Source organism: Lissotriton vulgaris, chromosome 9 (assembly GCF_964263255.1).
Source record: "Lissotriton vulgaris chromosome 9, aLisVul1.2, whole genome shotgun sequence".
Taxonomy (NCBI): domain Eukaryota; kingdom Metazoa; phylum Chordata; class Amphibia; order Caudata; family Salamandridae; genus Lissotriton; species Lissotriton vulgaris.
Window position 1 is genome coordinate 6,894,631 of NC_141697.1, and position 19,607 is coordinate 6,914,237.

General features: G+C 49.7%; 1 protein-coding gene across 3 annotated transcripts in view; it reads left to right on the plus strand.

Moving 5' to 3' along the window:
* The window catches only part of KATNBL1 (katanin regulatory subunit B1 like 1), a 127,583-nt gene that overhangs the window by 83,336 nt on the left and 24,640 nt on the right, over positions 1 to 19,607 (plus strand). For all 3 annotated transcript variants that reach the window (XM_086936909.1, XM_086936908.1, XM_086936907.1), the window contains exons 6-7: positions 2,770 to 2,820; positions 2,901 to 2,990. In XM_086936909.1, the coding sequence (XP_086793035.1) occupies positions 2,770 to 2,820; positions 2,901 to 2,990 (141 nt within the window). The remainder of the gene's footprint in view (positions 1 to 2,769; positions 2,821 to 2,900; positions 2,991 to 19,607) is intronic.

Here is a 19,607-nt window from a genome sequence, read left to right on the forward strand (position 1 = left end):
TGTTTTAGGGCAGCTAAATCTATATGGCAATCCCACTTGAGGTTCCTCTCTAACTGTATACCCAGGTATGTAAAAGCTCTAACCTGTTTAAGAGGTTGTTTGTTCATAAAAACCCTCCCTTTAATATTACGATGCGGATTAAAAGCCATGAATTTAGTTTTAGACACGTTGACTTCCAGGCCTTGGGCGGCAAAAAAAATCTTCGAAAATTAATAAAGCTCTCTGAAGGCCACTGGGAGTCTTAGAGATTATTAGCGTGTCATCCGCAAACATTAAAATCGGAATTTTATGACCGGCTAGAGAAGGAGCGTCTGTGCTCACTGGCAGCAACCGGTCCATTATACCATTAATGTACAAGGAGAATAAGGTTGGCGCCATGGCACAACTTTACTGCACTCCTCGCTCGACCGGGAACTGGTCGGTGACCCTACCTTGCCCCCCCCCCCCTTGTATACTAGCATAATTGCCCTCATGCAGCCTCATTACTAAAGTTAAAATTTACAATGAAAGACCAAAGTCCCTCAGCGTCACCCATAACCGGTACCGGGGGACGAGGTCGAAGGCTGCACGTAAATCGACAAAGGCAGCATAAAGACTGCCCTTGCTCAATACCACAGTCTTCCAGTATGAAAGGATAAAAGTGAAGACTTGGTCAGTGGTGCTAGTGTACTTAAGAAAACCTGCTTGGAAAGGGGACAGTATACTATTCTCGTCAATCCAATCTAGGGTTTTATTCAGGATCAACCTCCCAACCACCTTCTGGATCGTATCAATTAAGCTGAATGGTCTATAGTTCCCTGGCTGCGACTTATCTCCTTTTTTGTATACTGGAATTATCACGGCCCCTTTCCATGACAACTGGATCGGGGCTCCCTGAGCCGTTGCGTTTGCCAACAACTTGATATATCTACTCCATCGTATTTTGTCATGCAAGAACACATCCGCAGGGACACCATCAGGTCCCGGCGCCTTACCTCCAGCCACAGCCCTAAGAGCAACTAAAACTTCTTCCAAATTAAAAGCCTCATAATGCTTGTTATAAATTGGTGTCAGATTTCTTGAGTATCACTTCAGTATTTTGGTTGGGATGAATTGTTTGGTGCTTTTAACTTGTTCTTCTATGTAAGCCTTGCTGCTCAGTGCCATAGCTACCCAGGGTTGAGTTGAGGATTTTGCAGATCAAACCAACTGGACCTAAAGGGATTGATAAGTGTATTACACGGTGAGGTTGCACAATCACATCATATCATACACCCCATTTTCTCACACTTTATCTTTGCAAATCAGTTACCACCACAACTCTGGCACAGATACAGGAAAAACTATTGATAGAGACGGTGCGAATCCTGAGTAGGAGGGGGCGTCCCTTCCAGGTGCAGTTCATAACGTACTTACACGCATTTTAAAAAGATGTTTTCGAGCTCATATGCAATGTTCTCGCATATGGCAGGCTTTGCAGTTGCAGCACTCCTTTGTACATCATGCTCCATCCAGGCTCCTTACTCGTTTGTATAATTAGAAGTGATCTGCGATCTTTAACTTGGCCGGTGTGCAGTTCCAGGCAAGACGATTGGGATGAATAAGGCTGTCGTCCGATAGCACTCCTCGTCTTGGGGTGGAAATGAAAAAGGCCGTCCTCCCATAGTGGTCCTCGTCTTGGGGTGGAGATGAAAAAAGGCCTTCCTCCCATAGTGGTCCTCGTCTTGGGGTGGAGATGAAAAAAGGCCTTCCTCGTCTTGGTGTGGAGATGAATAAGGCAGTCATCCCATAGCGCTCCTCGTCTTGGGGTTGGAATGAATCGGGCTGTCCTCCTATGGTGCTCCTCATCTTGGATTGATACTGCAGGTTTTGTGGTTCTAATTTGTGCTGAAAGAACTTCTTGTCTGCTGTGCTTTTACGTGTTTCCTGGTGTTTATGTATGAACTACAGTGATGTTTCCCTCTCTGGTACTTTGGGCAAGATATGCGTTTTCCTCTCTATCTGGGCAAGTCTCCGATTGATTATTTTTTTTAGAAACATGACCGTGCAGCAGTGTTTGCACGGGGGCAGGAGTGGCCTGCGCAGCTGCGCTTGCACGGGGGCAGGAGTGGCCGCGCAGCTGCGCTTGCATGGGGGCAGGAGTGGCCGCGCAGCTGCGCTTGCACGGAGGCAGGAGTGGCCGCGCAGCTGTGCTTGCACGGGGCAGGAGTGGCTGTGCTTGCACGGGGGCAGGAGTGGCCGCGCGGCTGTGCTTGCACGGGGGCAGGAGTGGCCGCGCGGCTGTGCTTGCACGGGGGCAGGAGTGGCCGCGCGGCTGTGCTTGCACGGGAGCAGGAGTGGCCGCACGGCTGTGCTTGCACGGGAGCAGGAGTGGCCGCGCGGCTGTGCTTGCACGGGGGCCGGAGTGGCCGCGCGGCTGTGCTTGTACGGGGGCCGGAGTGGCCGCGCAGCTGTGCTTGCACATGGCCAGAGTGGCCGCGCAGCTGCGCTTGCACAGGGCCGGAGTGGCCGCGCAGCTTCGCTTGGGAGTAGTGAATGGCTTAGCATTTCTCCAAGCATCCCACCCTACCCATTGTTGTAGTTTGTGCTAGTGTTACGTGTTCTGTGTCTGATGTTGGAAGTGTGTGATAGAAGGGTGGATGGTGAGGATGTCAGCAGTGTGGCATGATTGCACGAACGTTGCATTTCAACTGAGGGATGCATGAAGAGGTGTCGGATGTGTGGACAGGGTATTCGGAACCGTGTTCAACAATAAAGCATGTTTCTTTACCTATTCTTTTGCTTCTGCAGGATCGAAGACCTCGGTGTGTTAGCAGACTGCCTGCCGAGCCTCACAAACAGGTATGTCTAAGCAAACCCGTCTCTTGTTCTTCACATGGGTGTTTGGGTGATCCGGGTGTAATTCCCCTCTGTATTTTCAGCATACAGGAAGAAAAGGCGTGCGTCTCGCCCGGGTGCTGTGTTGATCTCTTGCCCATGGTGTCAAAATTAATTACGCGTCCTTATGAACAGTAAGTATATTTTTTTACTCACTAGTTCTTCGCTGCCCTTGAGCCTCTGTCCTTTGCTCTCCTTGTCCTCACTGACTTGAAGTCTTTACTCCTAAAGCCGCACTTGTTCCCTTGCAGCTGGCATGGCTTACACAACTGGGATATGTTCACGAAAAGGTCACTTGGAATGGCGCCCTTCCCCCCCCCCCCCCCCCCCGCTCTCCACACGATGTAGGGTTAGTATACCATTGAGTTACACTGACTTCATGGTGTAGTGAAGCCCTCGTGGAATGGTGTCTCCCCGGAGTGCCGTGCCTCTCGCCACAAGATATAGGGTTCAGCACTCCGTGGCGCTACACTTTCTTAATGAAAAACCAAAGGAAATGATGGACGGAGCGTTGACAATACAAGCACTCGCCCCCAGTCAACTGATCTGGGTTTAATTCATTACCGTTCTTTAGCCCACTCTGCCACCCCAGTTCAGACATGGCTATATGCAAATCAGTCTGACCCTGTGCCTAAACCCAGATCTTTTGACTGATTGACTCAGATGCTCCGTCCATCACCACCCCCTTTTGTACCGCTTTTGGCCGCCATATGTGTGGCAGGGTATGCTCAGACGTGAGTCCCTTGCTCACTTTGCCTCTGGATTCAAGCAAGTCGGGCTGAAGACGGCAGGAATGCCAGAAACCGGTCCTCGGAAGCTTGTTTCCGGTCCAGGGAAAGCATGGCTTGGCAGTTCGGGCTGGACTGTTCCCATGAGGCACAGGGTCAGACTGATTTGCATGTAGCCATGTCTGAACTGAGGTGGCAGAGTGGGCTAAAGAACGGTGATGGATTAAACCCAGATCTTTTGACTGGGTGTGAGTGTTTGATTGATTCAAATGCTCCGTCCATCACCACCCCCTTGTAACACTTTCTTAATGGCATAGCAAACCCAACCTCCCCCCCCCCCCCCCTCACCCCCCCCCCCCCCCCATGCCTTGTATCTTCGACTAGACCATTGAGTTACACTGACTTCATGACCTAGCGAAGCCCTGTAGGAAAGCGCCCTTTTTTTGCATGGTATCCCCCTTAATGTTGATGCTTTTGACTAAGTGTTCCCTGGGTTCCTGCTAATTGTTGTTTCCATACAACTGTACCTTTGCAACACCAATTGGCACCTTTCTGGCCACATGTAAGTCCTTTGTAAAAGGTACCAAAGGCACTGTGACAAGGGAAGGCTTCTAAGGACTGCAGCGCCTATTGTGCCACCCTTGAAGGCCCTCCACCTTATCACGCACACACACACACACACTCACACTCACTCTCCCCTAGCAGGCTGCGCGTTGTAGTGCAGAGTAAAGTGAGGAGTTGCATGCCTACAGCCTATAGTATAGGTACGTCACCCCTCCAGCTGGGTGCAGTATACCACAGGTGAGGGTACAGGTGCATGAGCCCTGTGCCCCTCTAGTGCCCAAGTCCATTCTTAGACGTTATAAGTGCATGAAAACCGTAAAAGATGTATTGTCTGGGAGTTTGTCATTAACAACTCCACAGCACCCTAATGGCTTTACTGGAAACTGAGAGGTTTGGTATCTTCTCAGCACATTAAACCCACACTGATGTCAGACCTGTTTCTGGACCTCTGGGGCGAGAGCCTGCTGCTCTCAGGGGTCATGATACAAAGCACATCCTGAGTGGAGGTGCCAAGCCACCTTCCCCAGGATGGGCAGGGTCCACGAAGGAGAAGCTTCAAAGGCTTACCGCTTTTGTGAGCTGACCCAGCCATTTGTTGCTCCCAGCAAACTGGCCCCCACAGTTTCTAACCCCTACTTTGGGAGGGAGAATCGGCAGGAAAACCAAGATAGGAGGCTCACCCCCTCAGGTGGGTGAGGCGAGGTGAAGCACAACTCGGTACCCACCATCTTGAAGATGGGGGGGGGGGGACCGAGCCAACCAGAGTGAGGCTTATGCCCCCCTCCCACTGGAGGATGGCATAAAAGGCGGTGTACCCACCCCAAGGAAGGGACCCATTGGTCCCAACCTGTACCTAAAAAAAAAAAAAAAAAAGCTTATCTTTGTTGCATCCAGGCAACCCCCAGCCTCCCATCTTACCTCTCCAACTGGTAGTCCTCTCCAGAAAGCCTCCCTGTCCGAACCTGCAGTGTTTGCTCCGACTGGAGATCTCCCATTGAAAGTAACAGGGCACTCCACGTCGATCCTGCACGCGGCCGCCCATGTGCCGCTGTAGGTTCACCTTGTGTGCTAACGTGAATCCTTCTTTGCCCTGAACTCAAACCTTGGATCTTTGTTCCCTCAGCCCTGTGGCTTGTCTGAGAAGAGCCGCCAACCGACGGTCCCCGAGCCCCCGAGGCTAACATTGGGACTCAACACTCTGCATCTGGGCGCCCTAGTGCCGCTGAGGCTGCTTTTTGAGTGCATCCTTAAACCCAGAAACTCGACCCCAAAAACTGATTGCTTACCTGGAGTTGTATTTCGTATGGAAACCTAAAAAACTGTGTTTGTGAAGGAAAGGTCCCAGTGTGTTACCTGAGCGTATCACACGGAGTAGGAAAAGTACTCAAAAAACTGTGTTGAAATATTTTACAAACCTGTAACAGGTGACCTCATCGTCCAGCTTGCTGATCTGTCTGTAAAAGTACAATTCTATTTACCGGTACCAGGCCTGGCTTGATTCTAAAAAATAAAATACAACTAAAGAAATACTTTTAATATAAACAATCGGTCTGAGTTCAATCTTTCAGTGTGTGACATCATTTCTTGCCCGAGTGTGTGCACACTATCCTCTGATGAAGCCTTCCTGCTCGACCACACTACCATGAATCGAGAGTAAGGTACTGTCTCTAACCTCTTCCTAGCTTTGGGTTCCACTGGACTCTGCGCACTCTATACCTCACTCTGGTGTAGTATAGACCGAGCCAGCTTCCTACAGGAGAGCTGTACCTTTCTCCACCAGATGTAGGGTTCAGTATACCATTGAGTTACACTGACTTCATGGCATATTGTAGGTGACTTCATGGCATAGTGAAGGTGTTCCCCACCCCCCACCCCCCTTCTACGAACAGGGTCTCTTTTTCCACAAGATGTAGGTTTCAGTTACTCTGACTACTCCTGGAATGGGGTGTGCCTGCCCCCCAGGGCTTTGCCTCTCTCCACAAGATGTCGGATTCAGTATTCCATAGTGCTACACTGATTTAATGACAGAGCAACCCCTCCTTCCCAATGCCTTGTTTCGCTCCACAAGACATGGGGTTCAGTGTACCATTGAGTTACTCTGACTCCATAACATAGTTAAGCCCCCTAGAATGGTGCCACCCGGGAAAGAGCCCTACCTCTCTCTATAGCATTGATGTAGGGTTCAGTATGCCCTTGAGTTACACTGACTTCATGACATAGTGACACCCCCAGGAATGGTACCTCCCGTGGGAGAGCTCTGCCTCTCTCCACAAGATGTAGGGTTCAGTATTCCTTTGCACTACACTGACTTTATGACATAGTGAAGCCCTCTACCCAGTCAGGCAAAGGAGCAGCCATCTCATACTCTACCTTCTTTTCCCTGCGATTAGTGGGGACATTTCCTAGCAGTGGGTTTCTGTCTCCCTTACATGGTGCCTTCTGTACGAAAGCTACGCGTTCAGGTATAGTTTAGGCCAGACAGCCTTTCCTTAGCCGCACCCAGGCAGAAGTGCTGTAGTAGTGGCATGGCCGGAACTTGGTGTTACAAAAGGTGCATGGGATCTAGCCACTATGACATTGCCCCACATGCTTTGCCCCCATTTCTTGCTTTGCCCCATGGGACCCAGTGGATGCATGTGCAGTGTAATCTGAACTCTGAACTAGTTGCAAAAGATTTTGTCCTTTTAGCTGCTTCAACTACGGGTCAGTGAGTGTGACACGTGTCAACTGCCTAAACAGTCCGCCAACACCCATTAGCCCTCCCCTCTATGCCAAATTACTCCTAGCTCTAGTTTAAGGGGTTCAGTGAAGGGGATTCTTGACATTGTACCCGAGAACCTTTTAATTGCTGCATTTTTTTTTCATAGGTGGACCATCCCTACACTTACGTGACCTTGCTGCTCATGCGTCTTTTACAGAGTCCTATGGTATATTATTCACAAGTGCCATGACCACTGGCTCTCCCTCTGGTCGGTTAGGGGTTGACCATATGAGGCGTGTCACGGCGTGCCTCTTCTGCCTCGAGCAGTGGCTCCCGTTCTCCTTTGCTTGACTGGGGAGGTCCTGTGTCTCACCCTTGCCATTGGTTCCTGGTGAACAGGGGTCCCCTTCCTCACTCCTGCTAGCTGTATTACTGTCAAGAGCCTCCACGAATCTTCCGGTCACTTGTGTGTGTTCGCCTGAACCAGTGGGAGTGCGTGCTCTCTGTGCTGCTGGGGTTCTGTGTGTCGGGTGCGACGGACAGGGTGGTCGAACTTCTGTGAGACCATGCACCGGACTGGGGTTGCTCAGTGACTGCCTGGACCAGCTAATCGTACATGCCTGGGCCTAACCGCTCCTTATTCAGTGGGAGGCCTGCTGGCTTCCTCTGTCAGTGGCTTGGAATAATAGAATGCAGGAAAAGCGGGCAAGAGGTGCTGACTCCTGGTTTACTATCTGTCGTGCAGGATTATCGATCTGGACCTCCTCGAGGGTGGCCCATAGTTCTAATATTGCCTCCCTTTTATCTTTCTTTTGACCGGTCTTCAAGCATGTTGGTGTCAAAAGTCCCATGCCAAAGGAGGGCAAATGTGTGTTCCTTCGGGTGTGCATGCCATTCTTGGCAAACCTTCTTACTTTTTTTTGGCCTGTGTGGGACGCCTGGTTTGAATGTGTTGTAATGGGGTCTCCATGATCGGTTTGATCTTTTTATAGCACAAGATAACTTAGCGTCTTTGTTTTTAGGGGCTCTCTGGTTTCGATCTGAAATTGTGGGGAAAATACAAACAGGGTTTTACTGGTTCTAAAGTATGTACTATGAGCTCAGCGCGATGTACAGATGCATCGACCATCAACATGAATACTTCATAAACACAAACCGCAATGCATATGAAAGGCTACAGCCTTGAAGAAATGCAATTGTTAATAAAAAAGTTTCTGAACGATATTGCTTTGATGTTCAGTAAAGTTCTGAGAAATGGCAGCACCTTCATATGGAACATTAAATTATTGGCTAAAACACCACACTTAAAACAAAACAGTTTGCAAAATTAACAGCAATACAGCATTGCACATCAACAATTGCACCCTGTGTCATTTCCAGGTGCCAGGCGCACCCTTTATCACACCCAGTGGTACAAGCGGGTAGCGCAACAAATAATTGCATCTACTTTCAGATTCTGGTCAGGCGTCCCTTCTGCATCATGCCCAGCGGTCCAAGTCGCTAGCTCAATCAATTGTACACTGTATCACACCCAGGGGCTGAGCGTACCATCTGTATTACACCCAGCGGTCCAATCGACTAGCACAGTTGCACTGGTACATCACCGAGGGGCAAAGCATACCATCTGTATCACGCCCAGCGTTCCAAGCAACCAACACCCAAAAAGTGACGGAGGAAAAATTATGACTGTCAAAGTCCTCAGCCTGCTCCTAGCATATGCTACCTTGTGACTACAGAAGATGTGTGCGGTATACAATTTCAATTCAATTTTATTAAATATGATTTTGGAATTCCGTGGAGATCCACATATTATACAATAACAGACAAAATATAATGAAATGAGACCATGTATAAACAACTCATGCAGGCAGGAGATATACAAGAATAACATACCTTTCAGTTAATATAGATCTAAGAAACATTTAAAAAAATTAAAAATTTTGTTACAAATAATTCCATTTGGGGGACTAAAGATAGCATCCAACAGGGATTTTGCGGATGAAATACCAAACTGGACACATACCGGTTTTACCCAGAGGCGGCGATAAGTCAATAATGCTTGACAAACTAGCAAGACATGTGTAGAATCTTGAACTGAAAGATTACAGTAATTGCACACATTGGATATGCCGTGCCATTTGGCCAACAACTTATTCAGGGGGAGTAGGTCCTGCCTGAGAAGTAGCCAAAAGCGGCGTAAACCGTGAGGTATGTTCCATGACAGGTAGGGTTGTATTTGTCTGATTAAACAAGTATCGACAGCTTGGATGACCCCCTTCTTTTGTATAAACAAGTTCGATCCCTTTCGTAACTTAGCTTCCATGTAGCTTGTTTTAGTTGTAGTTTTAATTGGTTCATGGAGAGGTCTAAAAGAGATGCTTCATCCAAGTCCAAGAGAGTTATGGCCTTCCTATAATTCTTTATAAGAATCGAATATTCTTTTAGTGGGCCCATCAACTCTTTTGTAATAAGGGATCTGAGAGTAGCTGGCTTTCCTTTAATTAAGCAGGTAACCCTACGGATAACTCCTGCTAAGCCTTGTGCCCAGCTACTTCTTAGACCAAGTTCTAAACGCAGGGTTGGTGCATTACAACTATTGTTAACAGAAGTTAAGTTTCTCAAGAGGATGCCCTCGACGGTGTCCAAGAAACCCCATTCCACTAAGTCGATTAGTTCTACACCGTAAAGCAGAGTCGGGGGGACTTTTGCCCGAAAAGCCTCCAGCAGGTGAGCAAAATGTCTCTTCCCTGTTGATTTATACAATGCTTTTAGGCCGTTTCCCTGGGACTTTGCCTTACGGGAGCTATTTTCTATATTTGTTACTCAAGCTACTGTTGACAACCATACCCAGGAAAACATATGTCTTTACTCTTTCTAATTTTTGGCCTCCCAGCTCCCAGCTTACGTGCTCCAACTTCAATTTGTTTCGTCCCTCCATGAACATTATCTTGCTTTTAGAGATGTTTATTTTCAGGAAATGCTTTTCAGAAAAGCTGTGTAGTGCATGCAGACAGTTGTAAAGACCCTTAGGAGTAAGGTCTAAAATTAAAATGTCGTCTGCATACATTAAACAAGAAATGTGTCTATCTCCTAAGCGTGGTGCAATTCCTTCACATATAGATATAGTGAGGGGAAGGTCGCTAACATAAAGGGAGAATAAGAGGGGAGCTAATAGGCAGCCCTGTTTAAGGCCGTTCGCCGATGGAATGAGCCGGGAAAGACCCCTTTCTCCCCCCAACAGCACTTTGCACCACGTATTATCGTGTAGATCCTGAATCAAACATAAGAGTCTAAGTGGCATTCCCAAGGCATGTAGCTTTCTCCACAGTACCTGGCGGTCGACCTTATCAAATGCCGTGGAGAAATCTATGAATGCTGCATAGACTCTCCCCTTTCTTGCTCTAATGTATTTGTCAATTACTACCTCTGTGCGGTATACAATGCTAAGTGAGCCTGATAGTCTGTCACTATCGGTTCTGGGGCAAAGATAATAACAATTTGCAGAAAAAAGGAATAACTTGAGAACCACAGGCCCCTCTTGGCCAAACACAAGCTGCACTCCATCTCCCAGGTCCTAATCCTTTACCCTAAATGTCCGAATTGCACCCTGTATCACACCAGCGGCTAATGGTACCGTCTGTGTAACACCCAGCGGTGAATGATATATACCAAGCGTTCTCCACGAAAACAGTAATCAACTCACCCATATCCAACAACGGGATTAATAATACCGAACTATCTCAGTTCATAAACCTTGGAGAAACACAAATCAAGGAAATAACGGCCACTATTAAATCAGGATCAGCACTAGATCCCTGTCCTCTTAAAGTCATTCGTCCGATCATGAACTATCTCGCCCCTGACATTGTCTCAATCTGCAATACAATGTTCAGAACAGGGATATACCCTGACTCCCTGAAAAACACCTTGGTTAAACCCCTACTTAAGAAAGCCAATCTGGACAAGGACCAACTAAAAAAACTACCGCCACATAGCCAGTCTCCCCTTTCTAGCTAAGGTAGCGGAAAAGGTTATGAACATACAACTCTCAGAGATCATAGAGAAACAACAACTACTGGACAACACCCAATTTGGTTTCCGCAAGTACCATGGAACCGAAACTGCCTTAATAAAAGCAACAGAGGACATAAGAGTGATCTGGGACCAGGGAGGTACAGCAATACTGGTACTGCTCGATCTGTCTGCAGCCTTCGACACGGTCGACCACAAGATCTTGGTCGACCGTGCCGAAAACCTGGGCATCCGCCACATGGCTAAAAATCTGCTTTCCTCCTTCCTGGCGGGGAGATCACAGGTGGTCACATTGGGGCCCTTTCAATCACACAAGCTGTCACTACCGTGTGGGGTTCCCCAAGGCTCATCCCTTAGTCCGACACTATTCAATATCTATGTGTCGGACCTGGCCTCTCATCAAGGCCCATGGGATGAGCCTTACCTCATACGCAGATGACACGCAGCTTGTGCTGGCCATCAACGGAAATGGAGAAAAGGTAGCAGAAAACTTCCAGGAGGGCATGCGGGCGATTGGAGAGTGGATGGCCTCCAATTGCCTAAAGCTAAACTCTGAAAAAACGGAGGTAGTCATATTTGGAAATCTCTCCCCCGGATGGACAACCACCTTGTGGCCCCCTACTCACGGAATCCTACCTATACCAGTCCCCACCGTTAGAAATCTAGGGGTGATTTTTGACGAGAAACTACATTTCATGGCCCACTCAAATAAAATAGCAGCAACCGCCCACCATAAACTCAGGCTGATCAAGAAAATCATGCCGTTCCTACCAACAACGGCAGGTAGGACGCTGGTAAGCGCCCTCATGTTGTCATCTCTTGACTACTGTAACAGCTTATTCATCAACGCCCAAGCAAGAGTGACCAACAAAATGTAGACCTTCCAGAATGCTGCAGCCCGTCTCCTGTCTGGAACCCGAAGTTCTCACCAATCTCTGAGACAATAAGGGACCTGCATTGGCTCAAGATTCGGAACAGGATCAAGTTTAAAGCGCTGTGCATACTCTACAAAGCATTGCACAACTATGGTCCGCACTTCCTGAAATCCCAACTCAGGTTCCAGTCCTCCACAAGATCGCTCCGATCCAACAACCTTAAACTCCTGCATATATCGCGAACAAAAACAGTCAACTGGGGCGATAGACGCTTCCTAGTGGCAGCTCCCAGATTATGGAATTCCCTGCCAGCCTCTATCAAAGACAGCCCGTCCTTGATGCATTTCCGCAGGAAAAAAAAGACCTGGCTGTTTGATCAAGAATAGTTACAGGCTCAGCCTTCGGGAATACATGCACAATTTCTAGCGCCGAGACGCCTACGGGCAATTTGTTCGCGCTGTACAAATTGCAAAAATAAATAAATAAATAGTATACCATCTGTTTCACACCCAGTGAAAAAAGTGTATCATCTATTGCGCCCAGCAGTTCAAGCGACCAACACCTCTCACTTCTTTCAGAGACCCACGGTACCGGTAAACCGGTGGTACTGAGAAGCCCTTTTAGACTAAAAAATAAGATTGAGGTGTCGACTCTGACAATTAGCACGCTAGGAAAGTGAATATTTATTGTGTTGACTATCGAAAAAAAGGTGACTTTTGTGGGATCGCCTGTGAAGTCGCCTTGCGCCTGCTCAGCTAGGACATATAAAGTATGTAATATGCCTGATTTCTGTCAATGGCAGGGCGCTCGGGTTAATTGTTTGCGCTTCTCCCTAGTTTGTCATACTCCACATGCTGTACTATGGTTCTGATGTAGTCTCTTACCCTCTCTTACGGATGCTTCAGGTCGGACCTCCACCGCGGATTCAGCAGAACTTTTAATCAATTGCGGCATCTGCTCGCCTTCCTTTCTGTGCAAATGTGACTCTGTCTGGACGGGATCCACTACATTTTGCTGCAGTCGGGTTCGAGGTACAAATCGGCTCCTATCTGGCTCGCTAAATGTTTCTTGAACATGAAATAACTTGAGAAAAATTAAGGGACCAGAGTCGTTTTGCAAAACAGGAACAGTTTGATTAATTAAACGGTGCAGCCAGGAGAACAGATACAGGCATGGGGTCTGAGGACTGTGTCGATTTGCAATCGGATTAACGTGGGCTTTTATTCAGTGCAATGGGTTAAGTAAAAAGGTTCTGCCAGTCCATATTTGGAAAGGAAGGCTGACCATTTTAATGTTTAGACGAAGAATGTAGGTGGGCCTCAGCCTTGCGTGGACACAATGGGCCAGTAGATAACGGGCCTAGATGTCCAACATGGAGAGCGCTTGGTCATTGCATGTTCTGGTTGAGTGTAACCCCTCTGGCCATGTGTGCTTTATTGGGGTTAATCTCCCTGGACCATTGTGGTGTTGCTGTGCTTAATTGTGGGTTTGATCTGGGATTTTCTGTTCCCGCATTTGTCTGCTGGCTACATGATACCCCACTTGTGATCTGTCATGTCCGTCGTGGTTGCTGGGATGACATTGCAGTACCTACTTGGATGCCGCCCCTGTGCGCTGACGTCCGTTCCTTTTCTTCGCCAGCCTAGCGCAGATTAGTCTTGGACTCCTGGTGTGCGAGGGATGTCCCAACGTCGGGCTGGCTTCAAGCCCTGCGGCTCCTGTCTCTCAAGATGGTGTCTGTGACGGATCAGCACCTCGTGTGGTTGTTGGAGCGGGACCACAACCCAAAGTCATGCTCTAAATGCTGGGCAATGAGCCCGAAGACTTTGCGAGAGCAGTCCCGAAAGCCCGGCTTTCGGCTCTGCATCATTCCCGGTCTCATTCGAGAAGGTCATTTGCGAAGCCCCCGCTCCTCGACGCACTCGAAGTCGTCGAGGTCCTCGGGTAAGTCAAAGCACAAGAAGGCGAAGAAGCACATGCGCTCTTCACCTTCTCCCCGTCGGTCGGCTGGCAAGACATGGTACTTGGCGCATCATCGCTGGTGCCTGCTTCAGGGATGACTCCGCGCCAGGAGGCCAGACTTGTGTCTGTAGCAGAGGCATCCATTTTGTGGATCTGAGGCTCATTTTAAATCAACCGCGTTTCAGTAAAGTAACATGTCTTATCCCTCTAGAAGGGTGGAATGCTACCCCCGTCGCCAGAACTGGCGAGGGGGTAGTATTCCAATTCGTATGACACCTTACACGACATGTTTTGATAAAGCCAAACCAAAGTTGCTATATAACCGCGAGGATTATAAGGCGCTTAAGAGTATATGGTATGGCATTATCCTGGATCAGCTTAGGGAGTTGTTCCCGACAGCTGCAGACAGGCTCAGCTCATGCCAGAGCTCCATCTCACATAAAACCACGCACTCTGCCTCCAGGATTGATGAGGCCTTCCATAGGAGTGGCTCACAGGTTTATATGTGTCCAGTTATAGGTTTAGATATAGGTATACTATATCTAAGCAAGGGGTGATTACACCCACTTGCCCCAGCTGAGTGATCAGCCAGTTGTGTCAATTTAAGAACCAGCCAGGGGTGGCAAAAGCTATGCTTCAGCCCCTGGTAGGCCTTGGTGGCACCTATGCCCTGGGCACCTATAGTGCATGGTACAGGGGCTGACAAGGAGTCCATTTCCAATTGTGGTATGTACCTATAGCACATGTATTCTAAATTTAGAGAGAGAACAGCAGGCTGGGGGTCTGATTAGCAGGCCCACAGCCTCAGTAAGTCGAAAACCAGTGAAGCAAAAATTGGGGTGACCATAGGATAGCAGACCCTACTCTCCTACAACCATCCTCGGCAACAGCTGTGTCCCCGGCCAACTCCGTCCTGGACACAGAGCCAGACTAAAGTCCTAACCAATGCGGAGGGTGCTTTTGTTCCCCTGTTCATCCCTGGTGTTCCCTATCGACCAGAGGGTGATGATGAGGACTTTGGGGGGTCGCTCGACCCTTTAACTGACCAGCTGGAAAAACAGGACTGGCGAGAAGACCTGTCTGACGCCAGTGGTCTGACACCTCTCCAGACACTAGTTTGCTTTCTCCTCCTACCTTGGCTACGGAAGAGGAAGCCTCCTATCCTGTGGTGGTGAGAAGAAGGGCGACCTAGGTCCTTGGCCTTGAGCTCCCTTCGGTGACAGGACTAACCTCCTGACAGAGGTGCTTTAGCCGGCGGCTTCTTCCTCTGGACCCCTATTGCCATTCAATTAAGCCCTTACTGATGTCCTCCTGGGCACTTGGTCCAAGCCCAGCATAGGGGCAATTGCCTGTCCCCACTGCCTGGCCATGAGCGACCCAGTTTTCCTGACCCAACACACTCCCCCCTGAGAGCTTCTCCAGATAGGGAATCCAAGAAGCTGGACCATCTTGCAAAGCGAATGTTCTCTTCCTCCAGCGTAACACTGCGGTCTGTGAATACCGCGTGCCTTTTGTGCTGCTACTCCCATGGCATCTGGGATATGGTTTTGCAGGTGCTGCCTCAGTGCCCGGAGGCGGCCTGGGTCGTTTTCTCCCAGGCGTTTGTGGATGGGAGAGATGCAGCCAAATTTGCCATTTGGTGTGAACTGGATACCACTGACTCACTGGGAAGAATGATTGCCACATCGGTAGCCCTTAGACGCCGGCAGGTCAGTCCACCATCTCCCAACACCCCCGCCACTGCTTCCTAATCCGATGTTTCAGGCCCATCTTTAGTCAGTTGGAGGCAGGATTCGCCATCACCTCTCCATTGGCACTCCATCATGTTGAATAGGTGGGTTTTGCAACTCGTTCGAAGGGGCTACTCCCTCCCCTTCGAGACTACCCCTCTCTCCATGCCACCGTCTTACCTTACGATCGCATGTCGGAGGATCATTATACACCTCTCCGCTGGGAGGTCTCCGCTCTTTGGTGTTGTAATTGTAACATTTTGCAGGAAATTCCATCTTGAAAGAAATAACATTGGCCACACAAAAACAATTGAGGAACGTGTGTGATGTGTGTCTCTTAGGAGATGAGAGAAGTATTCATTGGTGTGTGTCAGGGGTGGGGGGGAGAGAAGGAGGACCCCGGGACCTGAGACGTGCAGCTGTAGCGGGTCCGGTAGTGGCCGAGTGCATGAAGCCTTAGGGACGGCGGTTTCATTCATCCGGCTGAGGCCCGGGCGTGTACCTGTAGTCGACTGAGAGTGTGGGTTGAGGCAGTTGGTGGGAGCTCCCACGGCCCGTGTCGGCTTATAGCGCTGAGGGGGTTACTCTACTCTTGGTTGGTGCTTCTGTATCGGGGGTGGGGCTAAGGCACGGGAGGGGGAGGTATTGTGCGTCACCTTCTGAGGGTTCTCTCCTCGGTGACTGGGTGGAGCTTGGGTGTGCTGCATCGGTTTTGCTGCGATGCCAGGGAGTGGGAGGGGGGGAGTGAGGGGAGAGGGAATGGTAGGTGAGCAGGGAGGAAAGGGGCATGTGCATGCAGGGGGTTCACGTGTCTGGGGGTGCAGGGTAGCTGGCGATGAAGAGTGGGTGGGACAGGGCAGCCTTTGTGCGTCTGTATATGAGAGAAGGTGGGAGGGGGTTGAACGTTATGTGAGGTTGCAGGAGCACCCATGGGGGGGAGGGGTGACCTCTAATGCATGGGGCAGCCTCACATGTTGTAATTTACCAGTCTCAGCTCTTTTGGGCAAGGGAGCTATAGAGGGGGTCGCTGTGCCAGAAGTAGGTCATGATTTCTATTCAGCTACTTTCTGGTTCCTTCGGAGGACCAAGGCCTGCGTCCTATTCTAGACCTATGGCCCCGCATCCACTTCCTCCCGAAGGAGAAGTTCAAAATGTTCACGATGGCTCAAGGTCCTGTCTGTCCTTGACCCCGGAGAATGAATGGTGGAGTTGGACTTGCCTATTTCCATATACCCGTCCTGCCGGCCCACAGACATTACCTTCGGTTAACGGTAGGGCACAAGCATTTTCAGTTCTCTAAGCTCACCTTTGCCTTACTAGTGCCCCTCGGGTGTTCACAAAGGTGACGGCGGTGGTCACAGCTCATCTGCACAGATTAGGGGTACCAGTCGTCCCCCCAACCTCGACGACTGGCTGTTGAAGGTGGGCTCGCCCCAGGATGTCTTCTCCCACCTTCAGACTATGGCAGACCTCCTGCATTCGCTGGGGTTCACTATAAGCGTGCCAAAGTGTCACCTGACACCTTCTCAGATGCTCCTTTTCATCAGAGCTGTCTTGGACACATTGCCGTTTCGGGCCTATCCTCCTGACAAACCGCGAGTCTGAGATATTCAGGCTATGATACTGATGTTTCAGCCTCCATCCCATTTTTCGGTGAGAATGACCTTGAGGCTGCTGGGATTCATGGTCTCCTGCATCCTGCTGGTAGATCATGCCAGGTGGCGTATGTGGGCTCTGATGTGGGACCTGAAGTTCCAGTGGGCGCAGCATCAGGGGAATTTTTCTGACTACGTTCAGATCTCGGAGGGAACTGCACAACAGCTGCAGTGATGGTTAACAGGCCAAGATTGGGTCCAAGGCGGATCCCTCTCCCTTCCACAGTCCGATCTAACAGTAGTGACAGACGCCTCACTCCTGGGATGGGGCGGCCATCTGAGAGGTGGAAATCAGAGGCATCTGGTCTCCCGCGGGGCCCGGTCTACATATCAACCTGCTGGAGCTCTGGGCGATCAGACTGGCACTGAAGGCACTCCTTCCCTCTCTCAAAGCTAAAGTGGTGTAGGTGTTTACAGACAACACCACCACCAACAGGGTGGGGTCGTGGACCCTGTCAGGAGGCTCTTTGCCTCTGGACGTGGTGGGAACATCAGGGCATAGCCCTGGTGGTTCAACACCTGGCTGGTTCTCTGAACACCAAGACTGACAAATTTAGCCGTCGGTGCTTGGTGGATCACGAATCACGTCTTCACTGGGAGGTGGTGTAAGGTCTTTCAGTGATGGGAAGAGCCTTGTTTAGATCTGTTCGCCACCAAAGAGAACGCACAATGTCAGCAGTATTACTCGTTGGAGTTTCCAAGGCGGCACTCGCTCAGTGTCACTTTTTGACGCGAGTGGAACTGCGGCCTCCAGTATGCCTTTCAGCCTGTACCACTTCTGCCACCAGTGCTCAAGAAGATTGAGCGCGACCGGGCCCGAGTCATTCATGTGGCTCCGAACTGGGCACTAAGAGTTGGTACTCCGAGCTTCCGAGCGTGGCCATCGCTCCTCCGATCAGACTACCTCTTCGGGAGGATCTTCTGTTGCAGCAGCAGGGGTCGGTTCTTCACCGAACCTGTCCAGCCTCCACCTGCTTGCGTGGAGATTGAACGGCAGCAGTTGACAGCTTTCAACCTTCTGCCGGAAGTTGGTCATCTTGGCAGCCAGGCGTCCCTTCACTAAAACTGTATACGCCTGTTGATGGAACAAGTTTTTGGCATTGTGCACACCAAAGGCTGTTGACCGCCTTTCTGCTCGTCTTTCAGAGGTCCTGTTGTTCATACTTTCTGTGCCGGAGCAGTCCTTTGCTCTGGGCACTCTCAAAGGTTATCTTGCAGCTATCTCTGCTTTTCTTCAGCTGCCAGATCAGCCATCCTTGTTCAAATCTCCTATTGTTAAGAGATTCTTTAAGGGCATTACTCCTCTGTTTTCTCCATCTCCCTTCATAATGCCCCAGTGGGACTTGAATCTTGTTCTCACACTTCTTGTGTGCTCCCCTCGAGTCTCTTCAAGACTGCCTTCCTTGTTGCCATCACCTCTGCTCTCAGAGAGTGAGCTTCAGGCTCCATCTTCCAAGCCCCCTTTCTTCTCTGTACATCCGGACAAAGTGGTGCTTAGAACAAGGCCTTTGTTTCTTCCTAAAGTGGTTACACCATTTCATGTTGGACAATCCATCACGTTGCCCACCTTTTTCCCACCTTCGCACCCTTCCATGGAGGACGAAAGACTCCACCGCCTGGACTCAACGTGCGCACCAAAGACTTCCGGGTGGATGATCCGCTCTTTGTTGGATATGTGGGTGCCGAGAAAGGCTGGGCTGTTCAACTCCCAATGGGTTGTCCTTTGTATAAAGATCTGCTATGCTTTAGCGAAGAAGGATCCTTTAGTGGGGTTGCATGCTCATTCCTTTAGTGCTACGGCAGTGTTCACTGCATGGGCACATGGAGTCCCACTCCTCGATATGTCAGGCAGCGACATCGACATCTCTGCACACGTTCACCGGACGCTATTGCCTGTACAGCCAAGTCTGAAGGAACTGCTATTTTGCCCGTTCGGACCACGAAGACATTCTTGTGTGAACTTTGTTCACAGACCCTCCTCCGGTGATGGTATTGCTGGGATTCTAAGGTAAGGAATCTCCAACTAACTGTCTCTTTCAGATGAACAAGTAACTTACATTCGGTAACGATGTATATCTGTACGAGATATTTGTTATTTGTAAATTCCTTACCGCCCCACCCATCCTTCCTGCTCTGCGAACTGATTTCTAGGGAAAGGGACTCCATAACAGGGCCCTAGTTGTGGAGCACCAATGGTCAGTGTCTATCATGGCTCTGCGCTTCTGACGTGGAAAGTCTTGTCCGAACTGACATCGGCACGCAGGGGCGGCGTCTAAGTAGGCACAACAAAGTCATCCCGGCGACCACAATGCCGACGATGGATGTGGAGTTGATCGATGCCACCTACCATCGCGCAGGGGTATTGCTGAAGAGAAAATTTCCAGCTCCAGACTGACACCTGGGGGAAATTCTAAGGTAAGGAATCTACAACTTACATATGTCTCTACCAGATACATCATTACCGAAGGTAAGTAACTTGTTCTTCTGGAGGATGGCGAGCCAGC